We start from the raw sequence: 20,149 nt of genomic DNA, 5'->3' as shown, positions 1-20,149 counted from the left end.
ATTCTTCATTTTAAAAAATTTATTCATTTATTTATTCCCCACCCTTCATTGTCTGCACTTGCTGACCTCTGTTCATCTTCTTTTTATGAGGCACTGGGAACCAAACCCAGGACCTCCCATGTGGGAGGGGGGCACCCAATCACTTGAGCCACCCCCACTCCCTGTTTGTTGTGTCTCTTACAGATTTTTTTCTTTAAGGACTTGATATATGTCATTCCATTGTCTTCTTGCCACCATGGTTTCTAATGAAAAATCCACACAGTGAATGGACACAGACAGGAGAGCAGACAACGGGGGTTTGGGGAGTGGGGGCGTAAATAAATAAATCTTTTTTAAAAAAGCAACTGAGTAGAAAAAAGATTATGTGTCAAATGAGAATTGTGGTAAATACCAAGAAGGAGAGTTTCAAAAGCAGTGTTGAGAAACTGCAGAGATGCTACCCAGACTGGAAGTTGTTAGTTGCTAATATTGCTAATACAGGAAACTGTTCTGACTTTCGAGATTACTATAGATCAGTGGTTCTCAACCAGAGTCCCTTCCTAGTCCCACCTGGGATATTTAGAAATGTTTGGAGACTTTTTGGTTGTGAAAATGGGGGAGTGCTACTAGTGTCTGGTGGGTAGCGGGCAGGGATTGAAAATGAAACAGGGTAGCCTCCCACAAGAAAGAATTATTGGCCCAAAATGTCAATAGTGCTAAGGTTTAGAAACCCTGCTCCCCACCGGCTAGCTTGAAGGGGAAGAAAAACGTAAAAATAAATGAAATGCTTAGCGTAGTGCCTAACACATAGTAAATATTTTACAAATATTGTTACTTTTGTCTTTTAACAGATGCTCATTTAGAATTCTTTAAATTCATTAACAAATGTTCATTAAGTGCTACTCACTTTAAGAAAAACAAATTGAATTGAAATATACATGCACTTTGTATATTCTCATTTGACTTATTTCTCCATCCTCCATGTAACTAATCTTGCCATAATTAGTCTTAAGTATACATCTTTTTTTCTAAATGGAAGAAGAATGTTTATGAATTAGCCATTTCTTCACAAAAACAGAATCTAACATTTAAGTCACTGAATTATAGGTAGTTTACCTTTTTTCTGTCTGCTAGAACTAAGCACCAGAAGGGTAAGGTTTGTGTTAGCTTAGCCATCTGTCATCCAATACCTAGAATCAAGCCTGACACGTAGTGGATGCCCAGTAAATGTTTATTGAATAAATGAGTGACATCACAATTGTGTAAGTGGTGTATTTTTGAATACTAACTTTTGCATCCCAGAGGAGGGGAAAATATAATTTGGAAAATTTTATCAGATAGTCTTTAATGTGAGTCTTCTGTTTAACATATCTTCTTCAGTGCTTAGAATTTAAAGTTTTCACTAAAGAAAGACTAGTTCAGCTGAAACTTCTCTTAAAGTCCTTCTGCTTTGTTTTTCTTATCTCTGTAGTGCTGAATTATCCCAGGGTCATTACTGGGATGGGCTTGGCTCTCCTCCAGATTCCCCATCTCCTGGGAGTGATGAATATTGCAGTAGTGAACTGAATGACCCTCAATATGACCAGAGTCTCCTGGAGAATTTATTTTATACAGCACCACCGGTAAGTCATTGAATCTGAAGCTTTGGGATTTAGAGGATAAGAGTATTAACAATATTAGTAGCTGCAGGGATGTTTTCCACATGTCAGATAGTATACTATGCATTTTTTCACATCAGATAGGTGATATACTCACGTGATAACAAGATTTGAGGGAGGCACATCTCACACGAACGTATGACTACCCATTTATCATGCTTTATGAACCACAAAAGGATCAACTGCATTTTACATATCTTAAATAATCATGATGACACCCTGAAGAGGAAGGTAATATCCTCATTTTACAGATGAAGAGAGTGAGGCTTAGAAAGAATATTTTATCCAAGGACGTATCCCAAGTTGATATTAGAGCCAGGATTCAAATTCAAGTTTACCTGATTCCAAAGCCTGTGCTCTTAATATGTGACTTTCTTAGAGTTCTTCTAAGGAAGAGCTAGTATAGGAATACTTTCAGAATCACCCTTGACAGGTTTCTATTCCAAATATTTGAGAAACACCTGGACTAACAGTTTACAAATACTTCTGCTAACCCTTTAGATATTCTCTTTTCAAGCAGATCTACTTATTTCAAATTTCTTTCTTCTAACAAGCCTTAATATGTTCTATTCCTTGGTTTAGTATCTCCTAGAGTCCATATATAGTAAGTCCAGTTCCTCTTCCACAAATAATAATTTATATATGTGAAGATTGCTGTCATATTCCAAATTAATCTTTTCCATTGGTCAAAAATGATAGAAGTACAAGGTAATTTATACCAGTTTAGTGCTAAGACTGAAGGCTACCAGAGTTCATTCAGAGGAAGTGGGGAGAATGTCCTCATGAGATAGTCATGAGGAATAAAGGGTTTTAACTGAGACTTGACAGATATGTAGTGTTTTGAGAGGCAGAGAAAAGATATGAAGTGAGTGTAGGAAGTATGACCTGTGTAGAGAAGCATATTTGTGCATTGCAGGGGATCCATTTTGATTGGATGCAAGTTTGTATACAAGAGACAGCATTCATAAGGCAGGATAGCACATTGAAACCAGTCTGTGGAGGCTTTTGAATATCAGGTGATAAGGAAATGACATAATATTATATCATGTTTGGAATATTAATCAGCCAGTGATAGTAGGAGACATAGATTGAGGCAAGAAGAACTAGAAACAGATAGGAAACCATTGGGTTATTGGAGGTGTGTGAGAAAGAGAGCCTGAATTAGAGTGGCAATAGTGAGATTGGAAATGAGGTGGATTTGAAAGACATCATGAATTGTTAGGATTTCATGATTTCCTACCTTAAAAATCATCACTGATACCATGTTCTTCATAGGGTAAAGAGGAAAGAGAACTTACATCCATTGCACATTTTCTATTTTTCAGGGACTTTACACATTCTCTGTCACTTATTGAGTATTTAGTATGTGCCAGGCATAGTACCAAATGTTTTAAATTCATTGTTTCATTTAATGCTTATACCAGCCCCATGAGATAGTATTAACTCTGTTTTACATATCTTGAAGTAAAGCTTAGAGAGATTAATTATAAGTAATTAAGTGGCAGAACTGGAATTCCTACCTTTATAGAAACCTGTTTTTTGCCTGCTAGACCTTATTGTCTCATAACCTTGAACATAGAGTTAGAACCTGACCCTGTCTCACCTCCCCAACCCCTCTCCCACTTTTAGCCCTTGTGCCCTGGAGAATGTCATGCTGATTGTCTCTACACTCAAGCAGTCTAGTTTTTTTTGTATTTCCATATTTTTTTGTTCGTACTTATCTTTATATTTTGAATGGTGAAATTCCCTTATCCATCTAGTAAATGTCTCTTCATTGTTTTAGAATGCACTTGGCACCTCTTTGAAGAAATTATCTCAGAATCCCCCAAACAGGATTTGTTGCCTGGAATATCCTCAATGTCCTGTACATACCTCTGTTACAATCCTTACTACATTGTATTATAGAGTTTCTCAGGATATGTCTTCATTATCTTCTTGTTAACAGTATAGCAAAGGCCTGACAGATACTGAGTGCTCAGTGAATATTTAATGAATCAATGAATGTATGAGTGGCATTGAATAACCTAATCTCCCATACTATTTGAACAAAATAAATGTAGAAAATGTTTGTTGACTGGAAGGAGTGACCTGATTGATCATGAGGGAATACAACAACCAAGTAGTAAGAATGTTTATACCCTTCCCAGGGTCAGTGTTTGATGTTCTTCAACATTTTTAGCTTGTGGTTTTAATTCCTAGAGTTCTTAAGCTTTTGAACAACCTAGTTTATGTTTACCATAATTTCTTCCAGCCTGTGTACCCATCAAGATTTTGATTGCCTTGTCAATAACCATTTTAAAAGTTGCCAGTTAATAAGGAAAAACCTAAAAAGTAAGAGGCATCTTAATTTCACCTTGAAAAAGTTGCATTGATTTCTAGAAGGACATTCTAATCATGCTTATTTAGCTATTAATTGATCTCCATTATCAAGGGTCCCCACGTTGATATACTCTTAGATGCTGAAAAAAGGGGAGTTGAGTGATAAATTTAGAAGGATTTTGACTGGGTCTCTTCAATTTATGTTAGCGTGCTTTATGCCTTTTTTCAACATGTGGACCAAACCAGTAAAAAACCCTGTCTTCTGTGTTTATTTTATAATTTGCTAATCAGTCAACTGTAGTTGCTGCCTTTCAAAATGAAAATGACTTAGCCACTGGTTTCCCTATGAAGGAAATTTGTGAAATATAATGAACAAATCATCTCTTAGCAAGATTAAATCTTTGGTATATAGAGTGGTGAAAAAAAAGCACAGCTTTTTATCTAATAGTTAGGTGACGTTGTGCCAGTCATTTCACCTCAAACTATTGTAGAAATACAGGCTTGGAATCAGTGGCGATCAAAATCTGTCTTTACTAATTACAATTTTGGATTGTTAAGAGGCTCCCTAACTTCTCTCAGCCTTGGTTTTCTCATTTGTTAAAAACTGAGATTGAGATAAAGATATCTTGTAGGAATGTGGGGAGCATTAGAAATATACATGCAGCATTAAGTGTTATAGTACCAGACACATGGTAGACAGCCAGTAGTGGTTGTAGTTACTGTTGAGAATTTTTAAAGTTTATTTTCATTTATTATCTTTGAGCTGAACTTGTAGGTTATTTTTGTGAATTTCAGATTATTTTATCTGATTATTTCAGATTATTTCTGTATAATCAGTAGAAACATGTGATTAATTCCTTGCTGCAGTTGGTTATCTCTTTGGTTAAGAGAATGAAATATGTGCAGAGAATAATTTGCTTACTCCTAGAGAATGTTTTATTATCACTATCCCCAAAGCAATTATCTTTTAGTGCCCCTCTTTTGTCACCCCTGCCTCCAGAAATCTGATACCAGCATCAGTGATTACCTCAGCGAAGATGATAATATTGTCACTTCTAAAACAATGAGCCAGTTAAAACCTCCGGCCAGATCTCCTAAGGTTTTGGAATCAAGTGACCATAAACTGAAGAAGAGGGCATTGAGCAAGAAAAATAGGTGAGTCTCTAAGAGTGCTTGTTTAGAAGCAAAAGCAAAGGAATATTTTCACAGAATCTTCTAATACTGAAATAATCTGTGTTTACACAAGACTATTGGATGGGTTAAGTAGGTAACAGTAACTCAATAAATCCTGCAGTCTTTAAAAATGTAGCAACATAACAAGATGGGTATAATAAAATGGTAATGGAAAAACAGAATTTTCTTGGTTGTATGTTTGCTGTGATTTTAGCTATGTAAGAGAATATGCATAAAGTAAATGAAATGGAATACAAAAGTGACAATAGTAGTTATATTAGGTTAGTAGGTTTTTGTTTGTTTTTATCTTCACTCTATATTCCAAATTTGCTATAATATTATATACACTTACTTTAATGGTTTTGAAAACAAATAATTCTCCAGGATTTTGTACAGGATTTAAAACTGAGGTAATTCTGTCTCCCTTGCATAAAAACCTAATTTTGTAATATCAGTTTGTATGTGTGGAAATAAACCTTTAGATTAGAAAAATGCTTCTAATGTTTTGTGAGGTTTCTTTCACTGTAGATTAGGGCCTGAGTTCTGATAAAGCCATTTCTCAGTCCTTAATGACTACAGATCAAGATGCTTGCTTCTTTTCCTCTTTCCTCTTTCTCTTTCCTATGTAAATTAGATTGTTTCATGTTGGATCTCTAGCATTCTGCCTTACTTTATGAACTCCTTTCAGAAATCTGGTTGAAGAAGAGATGCTCTCAGAAACTCCAAAAGATGCCCAAATGATGACATTAAGTGTGGATCAACTGGCCCTTCTGGGTAGAACACATTCAGTTAGAATTATCATCGAAACAATGGCAGTTCCTCCAGATAGTCCTGAGATGATCCCTGGCAAAAAAAGCTTTCCTGGCAGACCTCCTAGGCCGACAACAGCAAAAAAGCGGTATGTCTCATGTGAGAAAACTGAATTTTACATTTTTAGAAATTGTATCTGATGATAATAATAATATAATTGTATAGCATTTTATAATTTGTAAAGTGCTCCCATATTATATCATTCAATCAACAAATATGGATTGAATCCCTCCCTAGGTCTCAAGCACTATTCTGTGTATATGTAAGAATAAAGAAAATTAAACCCCAGACTGTGTTTTTACAGACATTACAGTTAGCAGAAGAAAGAGGCATTTAAATGACTGTATATAAAATGGGGTTTTAGGGGCCAAAATAGATATTTATTCAAAGTCCTGTGTGAGTACAAGGAAGGGAGCCTTGAATTCTGTTTGCCGGGCTTGGTAAAGGTTTTGAAGAAGAGGTAGCATTGGATAAGTCCTTTAAGGATACATAAGGTTTATTAAACAGAAAGTAGGTTTATTGTTTGGTTTTTTAATCACTTTTTTGTTTTGATTTTTAGCACTTTCTTTGTGGAATATCACTTTCCTGTGGGCTTTTCCAAAAATGGATTGGGAAAGACAGCTCTGATCACTGAGGTCATTCGGCTTGCCTCCAGTAAAATTACAAATGGAAGTAAGAGAAAGAATGGTTTTCTGCACCTTAGACGTAACTTTGGAAGAATATTTGAACCCCTTATTACTCATCTGGTTTTTATAGTATCATGGATCTTAGAGTGAGAAAGAATTTTTTAATTAATCTACTCTTCATTCCTTTATTTTATAAGTGAGAAAACTGGCCCCAAGATGCTTTGACTGTCCTGGTATAAGTCAAGTCAGTAACATATTTGAGACAAGAGCTCGGAACTTCTGACACTTAACCCATATTCTTTCAACTTTAACCATTTTTCTTTTTTTTTTCTTTCTTTTTATAGAAAATCTTGGTTGAGATATGATTCAAAAACCATAAATTCACCCATTTGAAGTGTACAATTCCATGTTTTTTTAGTATATTCAGAGTTGTGCGACCATCACAATTTAATTTTAAAACATTTTCTTCACCTCTAAAAGAAACTCCATATGCATTTGCAATCAATCACTATTCTCTACCCACATCCTACCCCTACCCCAAGGATCCACTATTTTACTTTTTCTAGATATATAATTTTGTCCATTCTGGACATGTCATGTAAATGGAATCATACAATATGTAGTCTTTTGTGACTGGCTACTTTTATTTAGCCTTATGTTGTCAAGGTTCCTCCATATTGTAGCATGTATCAGAATTTCATCCTATTTTATTGCTGAACAATATTCTATTTTATGGGTATGGCACATTTTGTTTCTCTATTCACCAGCTGATGCTTGTTTTGGATAAAAGTGCTATTGACATTCAGGGTCAAGTTTTTTTGTAGACAGGGCTGGGGATTGAACCCAAGGCCTTGTATGTAGAAAGCGGATGCTTAACCTCTGAGCCACATTGGCTCCCCTGAGTTGGTTTTTTGTTTGTTTGTTTGCTTGCTTCTTGTTTATCTTTGTTTGTCTATGTTTTTAGGAGGCACCAGGTACCAAACTCACCTGTGGAAAAACAGACGCTCAACCACTTGACCCACATCTGCTCACCCATGTTGATATTCTTTTTATGTTCATTTATTGTTTTCCTGATTTCCATTGGCTTTTTTGTTTGTTTTTTATTCATTGTTTTTTTTTGTTTTTATTACCTTTTTTCTTTCTTTCATATTAATCCTTTGACTTTTTATTCATGACTTCCTTTAGCTCTTGAGAGCATATTTATGACCTTTTTTTTTTTTTTTTTTAAATTTTTGGTCTTTCCCAGGTCTGATCCTCCTCATTGGTGGTTTCTATTGCTTTGATCTTCATCTTTGCTGGGACATTGCTTTCTGTTTCTTTGTATGTTTTGTAATCTTTTGTGGAAACCTGGACTTTTTGGTATTTAATGTATTGTCCCTGAAATTTAGCCTCTGAGGTGTCTGTTCCTTAAACTTGCATCTTGCTGATATGGCAGAGCATTCCTTGATTGCCAGAAAATAACAAAAAGAAGAAGAAAATACCTTTCCCCATCTTTGCAGATTGACCTGGGACAGTGCTTTCCTTCAGTGCTTATCCATATGATGAGTTTAGAGAACCGCTTTAGGCCACAGCATAGGGGCATCCCTGATCCTTTCTGCGTGTGTGTCTTGTCTTGGACGTATATGTTGGCCTAAGAATTCCCCGCATTTTTACCATTCTGAATGTCCCTTTTTCCCTAGGAAACAGTTACTTCTCAGTCCTGGGCACTGCATTATATATCCTACAGCCAGCAGTCCTTTGCTGCACATAACCATCACTTGACTGGTCTCCCATAGCATTCTATAAGAGAGTTGTGTGAGCTGCCTTCTATATGCAGACAAGTTCTGAGATGGCAGGTCTCTCAGGCTATCACCAGACAGAGTGGGTCAGCCATACAAACTCCTGGTATGTACATGAGAGTTACTCTACTCCCTCTAGAACTGGGACCAGTGATCCCACTGGGAGTGAGAGCTGGCTCCATGCCAAGGCAGTGAAGAATGAGGGAGGGGCCAGCCAGGGTGCTAGGAGAGCCTAACACTTAAGTCACCTTTTTCTTGTTTGGCACTCACCCTGTTACTGTAGTCCTTTAACTGTTTTCTATAGCATTGAGAAAGTTGTTTCTGCCAGTTGTTGCTGGTTGTTCAAAGCCTCTGTGGAAGACAGAGCCCTGAAGTGTCTCACTCTTCTTTTTTTTTTTTTTTAAAGATTTGTTTCTTTATTTTCCCCCCTTTCCCTCCTCCCACCCTACTCTTTTGCTGTCTGTGTTGGTCTTCTCTTCTCATTTTCTCTCCTCTAGGATTCACTGGGATTCAATCCTGGAAACCTCTGATAGGGAGAGAGGTTCCCTGTCAATTGTACCACCTCAGTTCCTGGTCTGGGCTGCACTTCACCTTCATTCTCCCCTTGTCTCTCTTTTGATGCGTCATCTTGCTACATGACTCACTTGCACAGGGCACTGGCTCATCACACGGTCACTGGCTCACCACGCAAGCACTTGCACAGGCACTGGTGTGGGCACTGGCTTGCCATGTAGGCATGCTTTCTCTTCTTCTTTTTCACCAGGAGGCCCCAGGGATTGAACCCAGTCCTCCCATATAGTAGGCAGAAGCTCTAGCACTTGAGCCACGTCTGCTTCCCTCACTCTTCTATCTTGAACATAGTGCGCTTTTGCCCATTTCTTAATTGGGTTATTTGGTTTTTTTATTAATGAATTGTAAGATTTCTTTATATATTTTAGATAAAAGTCCCTTAACAGATCTATGATTTGCAGATATTTTCTCTTATCTTGTGGTATCATTTGAAGCATAAAGTTTTATATTTTGATATAGTCTATTTCTTTTTTTCTTTTGGTGTTTGTGCTTTTGGTGTTTTTTTGTTTTGTTTTCTTTTTGTATTTTGTCTTTTAAATTTAACACTGAAAAGTAAAAATAATAGTATAATAAATATCAATGTTCAGACATCCAAAATTATAAACTACTTTTTTAAAATTTTTTAACACATTTTTAGGATATCCTTGCCTTGGTTCACAGAAAATCAGTATTGAGTTTCTCTTCTAGGAGATAGTTTGAGAAATAAAAAACATGGTCCTAACTCTCTTATATATTCAAGTAGCTTCTCTATATAGGACAGTAACATTTGCTTATGTTTTTATTTTGTTTTGTTTGTTTATTTGGCTTTTATACTAGATATTGCATTTGCATGGTTCAAAATTCCAAGGTCCCATCTTCATAGGCAGTGTTGTAAATTTCGTTTAGATCCTTCCTGAAAGGAAGGCCCTCCATGGGAATGTGGCCCACTGTGGTAATGCCACCCCGCGTGGGAAAGCCGCCCCACACAGGAGTGCCGGCCAACATGGAGAACTGGCACAGCAAGATGATGCAACAAGAGACACAGAGGAGAGAGAATAAGAAGACGTAGCAGAGCAGGGGTGCTGAGGTGGCGCAAGAGAGTAATCGCCTCTCTGCCACCTGGAAGGTCCCAGGATTGGTTCCCAGAGCTGCCTAATGAGAATACAAGCAGACACAGAAGAACACACAGTGAATGGACACAGAGAGCAGACAACGCAGGGAAACAGGGGGAATGGGGCAAGGGGGAGAAATAAATAAAATAAATCTTAAAAAAAAAATTAAGAAAAGAAACAAGTATGTGAGAAATATAGTAATATAGTACAAAAAGAGTACTTGGGCAGTGAGGATAAATCTAAGTAGCACCAGACTGAAGTAGAGTTTATAAAGGATTTTACATGTCCAAAGTGCTTTCTCAGTTATTACCTAATTTAGTCCTCCTAGCACACCAATGAGATGTAGGTATTGTCTTACTTCCTTAACCTGGTAGAACAACCAGGTAAACTGGCCTAGTGGATGTGAGTTTCTGGGCCAATTATTTTGTTCATAGTTCCAGTATGTAGATCCAGATAGCAACATCTAGATTGTGTCCAGAAGTCCCAAGAGAAGTATACAGTGTCAAAAATTAAGATGTCCAGAGATGAAAAGAAAGATCAGTAGGTTAAATCGTACAGTTTTAATAAGTATACCGGAGATAGCTGAATCTCTCTGTAATGGGGCATTTTGTGAAGGTTTTTAAAATTCATTTTATTATGAATGGACAGGAAAATCATTTTACAGGTGATAACTTGTGACTGGCATTATCACTAGTAAGTAACAGGCTTACAGATACCTACTACTTTATCCCACTTACATTTGTTATTACAGCAGAAACCGCTGCTATTCCACAGACTCTAACCCAGCCTTACATTGCTAAGATAAGTACCTGGTACCTTGTTTGATGTGACAGTAGTTATCCCCTCTTCTTCAGACAAAATATAAACTCATTTTTATTATGTTTTTTATTCAGTTCTTCTATTCATTTATCCCTTTTTGCTCCACTTCCACCTAGGCCTCTTCTGATGTACAAAGACAGATCTCTGAGCAAACCCTCTTGTTACACTGCGTACCAACTTGTCTTTTAAAAACAGTCAATCATATTACCATATACCCAGGAAAGTATGGAGATATGTCTTCTTACACATCTTGTGCTCATATATTTTGCATGCATTTCTCATAGCAAAACAGAGCAGCATATCACCACTTATTTTCCATGTACTGTCTCTTTCAGTCCTACAACCTTAGCTCTTTCTGTGAAATCACCCTGACTAGATTCCTAAAAGCATTTTTAGTTAGATTTGAAGAGGAATAGGGTGTAGCTTGCGGTAAGCATGGATTGAAGATGGCTCTAGTTAGGTGGTTTGACATGTGCTCATGTGCTTATGTTTCTGGTTCTCCTTATAGTGGTGAAGTTCCAGCAGCGATTTGTGTTTCCAGTACAGTTTGGTGGTTCAATGATAGAACACTGGTGGAATGCCAGCCTTACTTTCCAAATTTACACAAAGAAAAGTCCACAGAAAAAGGTATTTCAAGTGCTTTTGGCCTTTTGCTTTACCATTTACACCAGATTTTGAGCATACTTAAAATTCTATTCCTAAATAAACTAGGAATTTCTCCAGACTCAAGCAATACTAATGCTTATTACCACAGCTGCTGCTGCTGCTGCTGCTGCTGCTGCTGCTGCTCCTCCTCCTCCTCCTCCTCCTCCTCCTGCTCCTACTATTGCTAATCTATGTCTGCTATTTGCTTTAGGCCAGATGTGCTAAAGCTCTAGACAAGCACACTATCAAATTTAATCTTCACAACAGCTCTATGAATTGGGTACATTATTATCTTCATTTTACATATGAGGAGACTGAGATTTAGTGAATTTAAATGACTTGTCCAAGATCATCCAAGCTAATAAAAGACAAAGCCAGGTCTTCGTCCTCAGTCTCTGACTTTAGATCCTAAGTTCTTACCCTCTTTACTGTGTTCCCTACTATAAAAAAATTGGCTATATTAATATAGGTTAGACCTTAATTTGAGAGTCTGCTTCTTGTTCTCAGGCAGAATAAGTAAGGTATCCAGTCCATGTCCAAATTAATATATTTATGGGCAGCAATTTTGATCAGTTAATTCCAAGTTTATAAAATCCACTTGCAACTGACACAGCATAAAGCAATAAACTATGCAGTTGTTTTTACACTTCCTTCAATAAAAGAGTAGCCTTTTATAATCTTTTGACCTCCTCTTTGTTGTGGATAGATAAGTAATACATCTTATTTTTTTGTTTGTTTGTTTCAGAGAATATAAATAAAACAAGTTCATTTGGGGAAATATAGCAAAATAGGAAAAGAAGAAATACATAATTCTACAACCTTAAGACCACTTCTTTTAGCATTTTGATATATTTACATTAAATCATTTCCTATATCTTTTAATGACTTTTTTCTAATTATAACTAATTATATCTAATTATATCTAATTATAATGTTTTTTGTAGAAACTTGAAAAATATGAAAAAGCAAAAATCAGTTGGAATCCCCATCACCAAGAAATAACCATTGTTGGCATTTATGTGTATCTTTTAGTCTTTTCCAGATGAATACAATATTATATATATAAATCTTTGATATTAAGATAATTTTGTACATAGTATTAATCTTCCTGGGTTTTTTTCTCCTAACGTTGTCTTGAGGGTTTTTATTCATTATTCTTCAATATGTATTTAATGTTTTCTACATAATTTTATAAATATTTAAAAGTTTACTATGCATATAAGGAAAGACCCTGCTGTTTTTGTTGAACATTACTAACAAATATTGTTCATTTTATTACAAACTGTCAATAAATATTTTAGCAGCTGTGTATTTTTTCATTTGCAGGAATGTGCTATAGTTAACTTAATTGTTCCTGATTATTAGATATCTAGTTACTTCTAATTTTTAACTGCTTTTTTAAATGGTGGGAAGAATTCATTTGTGTATAAGTTTTTTTTGTATTTTCTGTTAATTTTTTTAGTATAATTCCCAGAAGTTGAATTATTGGGCCAAAGAGTATGAAAATTTAAGCTTTTTAAAATTTGCTTTCCAAAAGTATGTTCCCAGCTTATATTCTCAACTTCATGCATATGACACCCTCTGTTTATCCATAGTTACATAAATTTTTTATAATTTTACTAGCCTTAAAGGCAAAATTTTTATCATCTAAATTTCATTTTTAATTTTTAATAGCGAAGTTGAACATTTTTCATAAAGAGCTAATAGTTAAAAATAGTGAAAGATAATCTTCCAACCTATTAGTGGCTTATGAAGCCCTCTATAATCTTCCAGGGAGACATAGTGAAACCCAGAGTGGGGGTGGGGTGCGAAAATGGCAGAATATGGGATCCCGTTTGGAATTGCAAAATAAATTATTTACATCACATGGCATGAGTTTTTTACAAGTCCAAGTATGTTGTCACTTTAATTTTAGTTTCCTGTGATTGTGTCTTAATTTAAGCTAAACTTTTTCTTTCTTTCATCCCTCAGCCGGAAGTAATTGGATCTGCATCACTCCCTTTGCGAGCTGTCATTCAGTCAGATAAGCTTTCTTTTAGTGATCAGCTTCCAGTGCAACAGGAAAACGGGCAGGCACCACTTGGCCCCCTCAAGGTATATAGATATACATTCAGGTAGTTAGAAGCATTTTCTGAGCACACATTATCGTCTGGCACTGAGAATATAGCAGTAAACAAGAAAATTAAGGTCTCTACTCTTGTGGCATTTATGTTGGAAGAGGGCAACAGAAGGGCTATGAAGGATGTGTGATGTGATAGTATCTGGGAGGAAGTAGTAGATGGTGGTCAGGGAAGGTATCTCTAAGGATGTGATATTTAAGGTGAGATTGGTGAATGAAAGAAGGAGGCAACCAGGTAAAAAGCACATGGAAGATCATTCCAGAGAGAGAAAGAATAACGTGCAGAAGCCCTAAAACAGTAATGGACTTGGCATCAAGGGACAGAATATTGCCATAGAATATGAGCAAGAAGAAGAGTGGTAGAAAGTAAGGACAGTTAGGCAGGAACCATATTATTCAGAGCTTTTGTAGGTCAGGATAAAGGGCTTAGATTTTATCCTAAAAGCAGTGGAAGGATGTTGAAAGCAAGGGAGATATATCATCTGATCACATTTTCAAAAGGTTGCTATGTTGAAAATAGATCATAGGGGACAAGAAGGAAAAGAGGTAAGCCATTGCATACCTATTTTTTCCCCAAAAAAAGAGATAATGGTGGCTTTCACTAGAGTAGTGGCAGTGAACAAGGAGAAAAGTAAATAAGTTTGTGCCTGTATAATAGAATGAATTCTGGTGTGCTTCGTTATAACTTCCTTTCAGTATCCTGGTAAGATTTTTTGTTTGTTTATTTAAATAATCATATCCATACCTAAAACATTTCTGTGACTCCCCATTACCTAAAAGATAAAAGCTTACGGGCTGACCCTAGCCTACTGCTGCAGCTGTCTTACAACTTCCCTGCCAATAGCCAGATCTCTGGTTCATGCCTCCATGCTTTTGTTCTTGATTTTCATACTGTTTTCTCTTCTTGGAATCCCCTTCTTCTCTCTTCCAGATCTACTTAGTAAATGCCATTTAGCTTTGAAGACTTGCAATTTTATTTCATTGAAAAGAATTAACATCATGTTACTCTAACACTATCCAGGTTTTATTTTTGCTTGCCTGGTTCATTCTGGACTGCAAGGTTTAAAAGCAGAAAGCAAAATTGATGGACCAGAAATTGTGTCTGTCTTGACTTTGTTAAGAGAAGTACTATTCTAAATAGATTGCTGGCTCTATTCAATAGAGCAAAACAACCTGTAGGTTTTAGATAAAAGGAACAGCAAGGTCCCTGCTATCCCTAGTAATTTAGTCTTGTAACAGTAGTGATCATTTCCATTATTTATCATTTATGCTGCATCCTTTTTTCTTATTTTTAAACTTTTTGATTTTGAAATAATTTCAAACTTAGAAAAAAATTGTAAAAATGATCTCCCATATACCCTTTACTCAGATTTAGCAGTTAACATTTTTTTTTCTTTTTTCTTTTTTTTTATTATTGATTCTGTAAAAATAGTTATTAACATTTTGTTACATTTGCTTTCTTTCAGTCTCTTGCTCTTTCTCTTTGGGTCTCTTTATCATTCTCTCCAACTCTAGGCATGTTTGTAAATATATGTATGTGACACATACCTGTGTGTGTGCATTACATATATGCATATACACATGCATATATGTGCATACACATAAACATACATTTGCATACATTTTTAATGAAACACTTAGGTGTAAACTACAGGCACTGTCCCTTTCCCCCTAAATTCTTTAGTGTGTATTTCATGTATTTCTGAAAAACCAAGGACATTATCATGCCTGATGTTGTTAAAGTTATAAAAATAATTAAACATTGATTCTATATTCTGTCTACAGTCCATGCTCACATTTCACTGATTATGTCAATACTACTTTATAGCAATTTTTTTTTCTGGTTCAGGATCATCCATTGCTTTTAATTTTCATATCTCTCTCATATCCCTTAATTTGGAACATTTCTGTAGCCCTTCTTCTTCTTTCATGATGTTGATAATTTTGGAAAGTATCAAGATTATCAGTTGCCTCATTTAGGTTTATCAGAATCACTTATTACTAAGATGATTGCAAAATGGTAATTTCCTAATTCCACATTCACTGTGTACTTAATTAACTGGCATTCTGCTATATCGAAGAATTGTTCCTTCTCCCATATTTATTTATATCAGTGTGGACTCATGGAATCTGATATTATTCAATAGATTAATATCCATTACTCTTTATTATTCATTTTGATATTCAAATTGTCCCAGATTTGGCCAGAGGATCCCCTTCACCTAGATTCTATGTTCTTTCACCATGTCTCCTTCATTTTCTGAGCACTTCCTTATTTTTTGGCACAAGAAGTTGTTCCATGCTCATCTTTAGTGTTATTGATAAATCATCTGCCTAGTTTTTCTTAGTTCTAGCATGTTAACATATATGCAGTCTGTTAGTTTTCTTACTGTTACAGTGTTTGAAAATGAGTTCATTCATTTCCTAATAACCTGATGTCACTTCCAGCTCTAAAATTCTGATTCTGATTCTATAAGACATTCTTACTGATTCTTTTCCATTTGTGTTTTACGTAGGTAACCATGGAGCTTGTTATAGATAACAAAGATTTCACTGGTATCAATACTAAGTTAAATCACAGCACCCAGCATACCCCCCTTGGTGCTCATACAAATTCAGATAAAATAGTGCCAGAAGCTAGCCAAGATATTACCTGGGACAGAAAGTCACAGTCCCCAAAGCAAATTTATGAGGAAACTGCAAAGGAAGCACAAAATTTTGTACACCACAACCCAAAATCACCAAGCCCTATAGAGTCAAAGCCTTCAACCTTCATGACTGTGCCAGCCTCCCACAATTTGATAAATCAGACAAATGAGTCAACAAAAGAGAGTCCTTTGCTATTGCATGTCCTGTTGATGGTGCCAGATGGGAAAGATTTCATTACTGAAGAATCTGCGAAACAACCATCGTGCAATATTTATTTAAATTGCAAACTCTTCAGCACAGAGGAAGTCACCAGATCTGCCATTGCATGGGCCACAACACAACCAGTCTTTAACTTTTCTCAGGTAACATTGTACATGTCTTTGCATTCCATATACTTAGAGGTAATGGGTGAAGGAGATAAAGATGTTTCCTAAATCATAGTTCTATCTGAAAAGAAATCTAGAAAGTTCAGACTAGAAGGCAACTTTGCAATCATCTGGTGTGCCAGACAATCCCACTATTGGATAGGAAGAGTAAAAGCCATTGCCAACATTTAAAACTTTGTGCATCTTTATTTCTTTCTGTTCTCAGTTGATATGGTTCCTACTATGACTTTTATCTGAGTTCAGGATTCTGCCCTTTCTGCTTCCTCAAAGACTTTGATCAGTTAAACTTCTTCTTTCTTTCCTTTAGTCATTCCATCTTCATTTTTTTCATTAATTTTCCTTATTCTCATTATTCTTCCACTTATTTCAATATCCCTCTTGATTTCTCTGTAGAATTTGGTGCTTACATGGTTTCCTTTCTTGGCTTTTGTGATTGCTTTTTTTTTTCTTCTTGACTCAACAATTGTACTTTTTTGGTTTTTGGGCCAGGAGGAAAACTAGCAGAGAATGGTGACCCCTGCGTTTCTCCCATTTTCTTACCTGAATTCTTGGTGTTCCCTTTTCTCTGTCCTTAGCACTCTTACAAATCAACCCTCTTTTCCCCAGGGTCATCATGTCTATTCCCATAGCTTTAGCTATCATTTTATGAAGATAACTTCCAAATCACACTTCTGCACAGGCCAGACATTTCACTCTAGTTTCAGATCTCTGTTATTTACCTACTTAGTGGTCATCACCACCTGGGTTTCTCAGAAGTAATTCTCCCTTGATTCCTAACACTTTGCCTAGCATATAGCATGTGTGCAGTAAATATGTATAAATGGAAGAAGGAATTCAAATGTTTCCAAAGTTGAACTTAATATTCCTTCCCGATCTATTCCTCCTCCTCCTGTCTGCCATATTCATGTAATAATTCACTCAGAATCCCAAGTAGAACCTAAAAGTTGACAAGACCCTTTATCAACTGACTCTTTATACTTCCTATTCTCAACTTCTACCCTCTTCTCTTCTTACTAGATACTCCAGCTATCTTCAGCTACTTGTAGTTTCCTGAATATTCTCTTCTACCCCCTTGTCTTCACATGCACTATTTCTTCTGCTTTTGTAACACTTGTTGGGCAGAGGTGGCAGAGATTTTGGTACTGGTTAACTCCTGTTCATTCTTAAGATTTAGCTAAGTATTACTTTGTCCCAGAAGCTCTCTCTGAAACCTCCCTATTAGGTTGCTGTGTTAGGGTTTTGTTGTTGTTGTTGTGTGTTTGTTTCAAGGAACAGAAATGTGCTCTGTATCTTATACTATTCAAGTTTCTTAGATGGATACAAAAGTAGCTTTTTTCTGGTTCTCTGCTCTTCTGATATCTTCCTCTCGTCATGTCTTATATCATTTCTGGTTTCACTCTTTTTGTCTTTCATGTTTCCATTGGTTTCATTTTTGCACTTTCTCCTATCTGCTATTGCAGGCATTACTATAGCTTGAATTCCTTCAAATTGGTGGGCCCTTGATGTCACCATTAATTTGACTGAACTGCATTTAGCTCTAAATCTCTTGTTCTCTTTCAACTACTAGCTGACTGGAGTAATTTTATATTTACAGTCCAGATGGATGATTGGCCTTGCTATTGAGCAGAGCTTTTTGTACTAGGCCATTTCATAAAATACCATCCAGCCAATGGATTGTCTGCCCTTTGATAATGTGCTCAACTCTTGTCCAAGCAGTAGCCATCTTGTTTCAAAAACATCTTTCTCTCAGCAGGATTTTACTGGTGGGTCACTCTCCCTTGGAAAGGGTTGGATGAACTTGGCAGGGACCATGTTTACCATATATGAATTCTCTGTGTCTTCAAAGCCCCGTCTATCTGAGCTTTGTCCTTTATGTGTTGTTCTCTAACACCAGATTTTGGCTTCTTTAGAGGATACAGAGTGGGTTTTATTCTAATGTCTCCAGCTCCCAGTACTGTGCATGGCACACAGGCTTTCAGTAAATGCTTATTGAATGAAAGTATAAATTAATCTTTTTCTCATATCTGGGTTTTTGCTTTGTTTTGGTTATTCCTTTCCCCCAGGTAATTCCTGTCTCTCTGTCTTCCAAATACCTGGAAAGGCTTAAGAACAATGTGATGATAATTGAAACTTGGAACAAGGTGCGGAGCCCAGGACAGGACAAGCTGCTCGGGCTGGTGAAACTACCCCTCCATCAGTTTTACGTGTCATTCAAGTAAATAGGATCTTTGGGAGTATTCTTTATTTTGCATCTTTCACTGTGTATGGACTGAAGAGGAATTCGTTTGGTTTGCAAACATGACTAGCCCAATAATTCCTTAGAGTACTTTTCTCCTATTTTAAAGTAATCTTACAGATACTGCTTACCATGTCACAGGTACCATGTGAAGTACCTTAGGTACATTAACAACCCTCTGAGGCAGGTACTATGATTTTCTCTCTTTTACAGATTAGTTAACAGAGGAACAGAGAAATTAAAGTGACTTATCACAGATGTTGTAAATAGTGGAACCAGAGTTGGTACCAAGATAGCCTGACTCTAGAATCCACTCTCTTTACCAGAAAGCTCTACTGCTATAGGTTCATACCTCACAAAAATCATGCTTCACCTCTCTGGCATAAAACTTCAATATTGTTCACATCAGTCTTAGCAAGATTTCTGTAATGAATGTTATGTTTTAGTCCTTCAGATTTTATTACTGTACCTCATTTTATACCTAGATGAGATATTATTTACTTGAAGGTTATTTCTATCCTCAATACAACCTATTCACTGTTTTGATTCAAGGTGCTGATTTTTAGTTATTTTAGCACTGTCCTCTTTTCTATTAGCCTTCTCATGGTTGTATGTTTTAAATGTTCTGTTTTACATTTTACAAAGAACACTTTTATGGGTACTATATCATTTGAGCCTTACTATAATACCATGAGGTATTATCATTATCCCCACTTTGCAAATGAGGAAGCTTATCTTTTGACTTAGACAAGTCACTTAACCTCTTTGGCTTTATTTTCCTCATCTGTAAAATGAGGGTGATGATAGGTCCCCTATCTTTCTCATAGAGTGTATTTTAAGATTCAATGAGAAAATAAGTTGCTAAGTCTTCTGTAAACAGTTAAATATTTATGTTGGTGACATTGGAAAGCATTGTCAGGCTCAGTAGTACTGGAGTCACGCCATGGTCAGCTATAGGCTCTAGGCTTTTCCTCTTTTTTTAGTTGTGATGTTAGTTTGGTATTGTCCTCCCCTTCTCATTCCATTAGACCCCATTCTTTACTAAAAGAGTGTAAAACAAATAGTAGCTACCACTTCCTGAGCAGCTACCATGTAGCAAACATCATAGTTAGTATTTTATATTTATCACAGGTTAGTCCTAACAGCAGTTGTGATGGTAGTTTTATTACCTACATTTATTCCTACATTAGTTGAGGAAACAGACTCAGAAAGGTTAAGTTGATTATCCAGAGCCACAGAGCTAAGATTCATCAAGATATAATGGAGAGCATTTGGACTTTAAAATTATATG

At 36.1% G+C, this 20,149-nt stretch overlaps 1 protein-coding gene and 1 non-coding gene across 4 annotated transcripts in view; one reads left to right on the top strand and one right to left on the bottom strand.

Annotated features, from left to right (window-relative positions):
- C2CD3 (C2 domain containing 3 centriole elongation regulator) overlaps positions 1–20,149 on the top strand; it is a 187,621-nt gene that overhangs the window by 64,623 nt on the left and 102,849 nt on the right. For all 3 annotated transcript variants that reach the window (XM_058305935.2, XM_058305936.1, XM_058305939.2), the window contains exons 8-15: positions 1,451–1,601; positions 4,957–5,111; positions 5,818–6,027; positions 6,499–6,611; positions 11,332–11,450; positions 13,440–13,562; positions 16,104–16,598; positions 18,686–18,837. In XM_058305935.2, coding sequence (XP_058161918.1) covers positions 1,451–1,601; positions 4,957–5,111; positions 5,818–6,027; positions 6,499–6,611; positions 11,332–11,450; positions 13,440–13,562; positions 16,104–16,598; positions 18,686–18,837 — 1,518 coding nt within the window. The remainder of the gene's footprint in view (positions 1–1,450; positions 1,602–4,956; positions 5,112–5,817; positions 6,028–6,498; positions 6,612–11,331; positions 11,451–13,439; positions 13,563–16,103; positions 16,599–18,685; positions 18,838–20,149) is intronic.
- Positions 1,712–1,816, bottom strand: LOC111761709 (small nucleolar RNA U13). Its single transcript, XR_002794986.1, has one exon. It is a non-coding gene; the product is annotated as a small nucleolar RNA U13 (small nucleolar RNA).

This window comes from Dasypus novemcinctus, chromosome 10, assembly GCF_030445035.2.
Source record: "Dasypus novemcinctus isolate mDasNov1 chromosome 10, mDasNov1.1.hap2, whole genome shotgun sequence".
In the NCBI taxonomy this organism is placed as follows: Eukaryota; Metazoa; Chordata; class Mammalia; order Cingulata; family Dasypodidae; genus Dasypus; species Dasypus novemcinctus.
The sequence above is the reverse complement of the archived record's forward strand: the minus strand, read 5'-3'. Positions and strand labels throughout refer to the sequence as shown.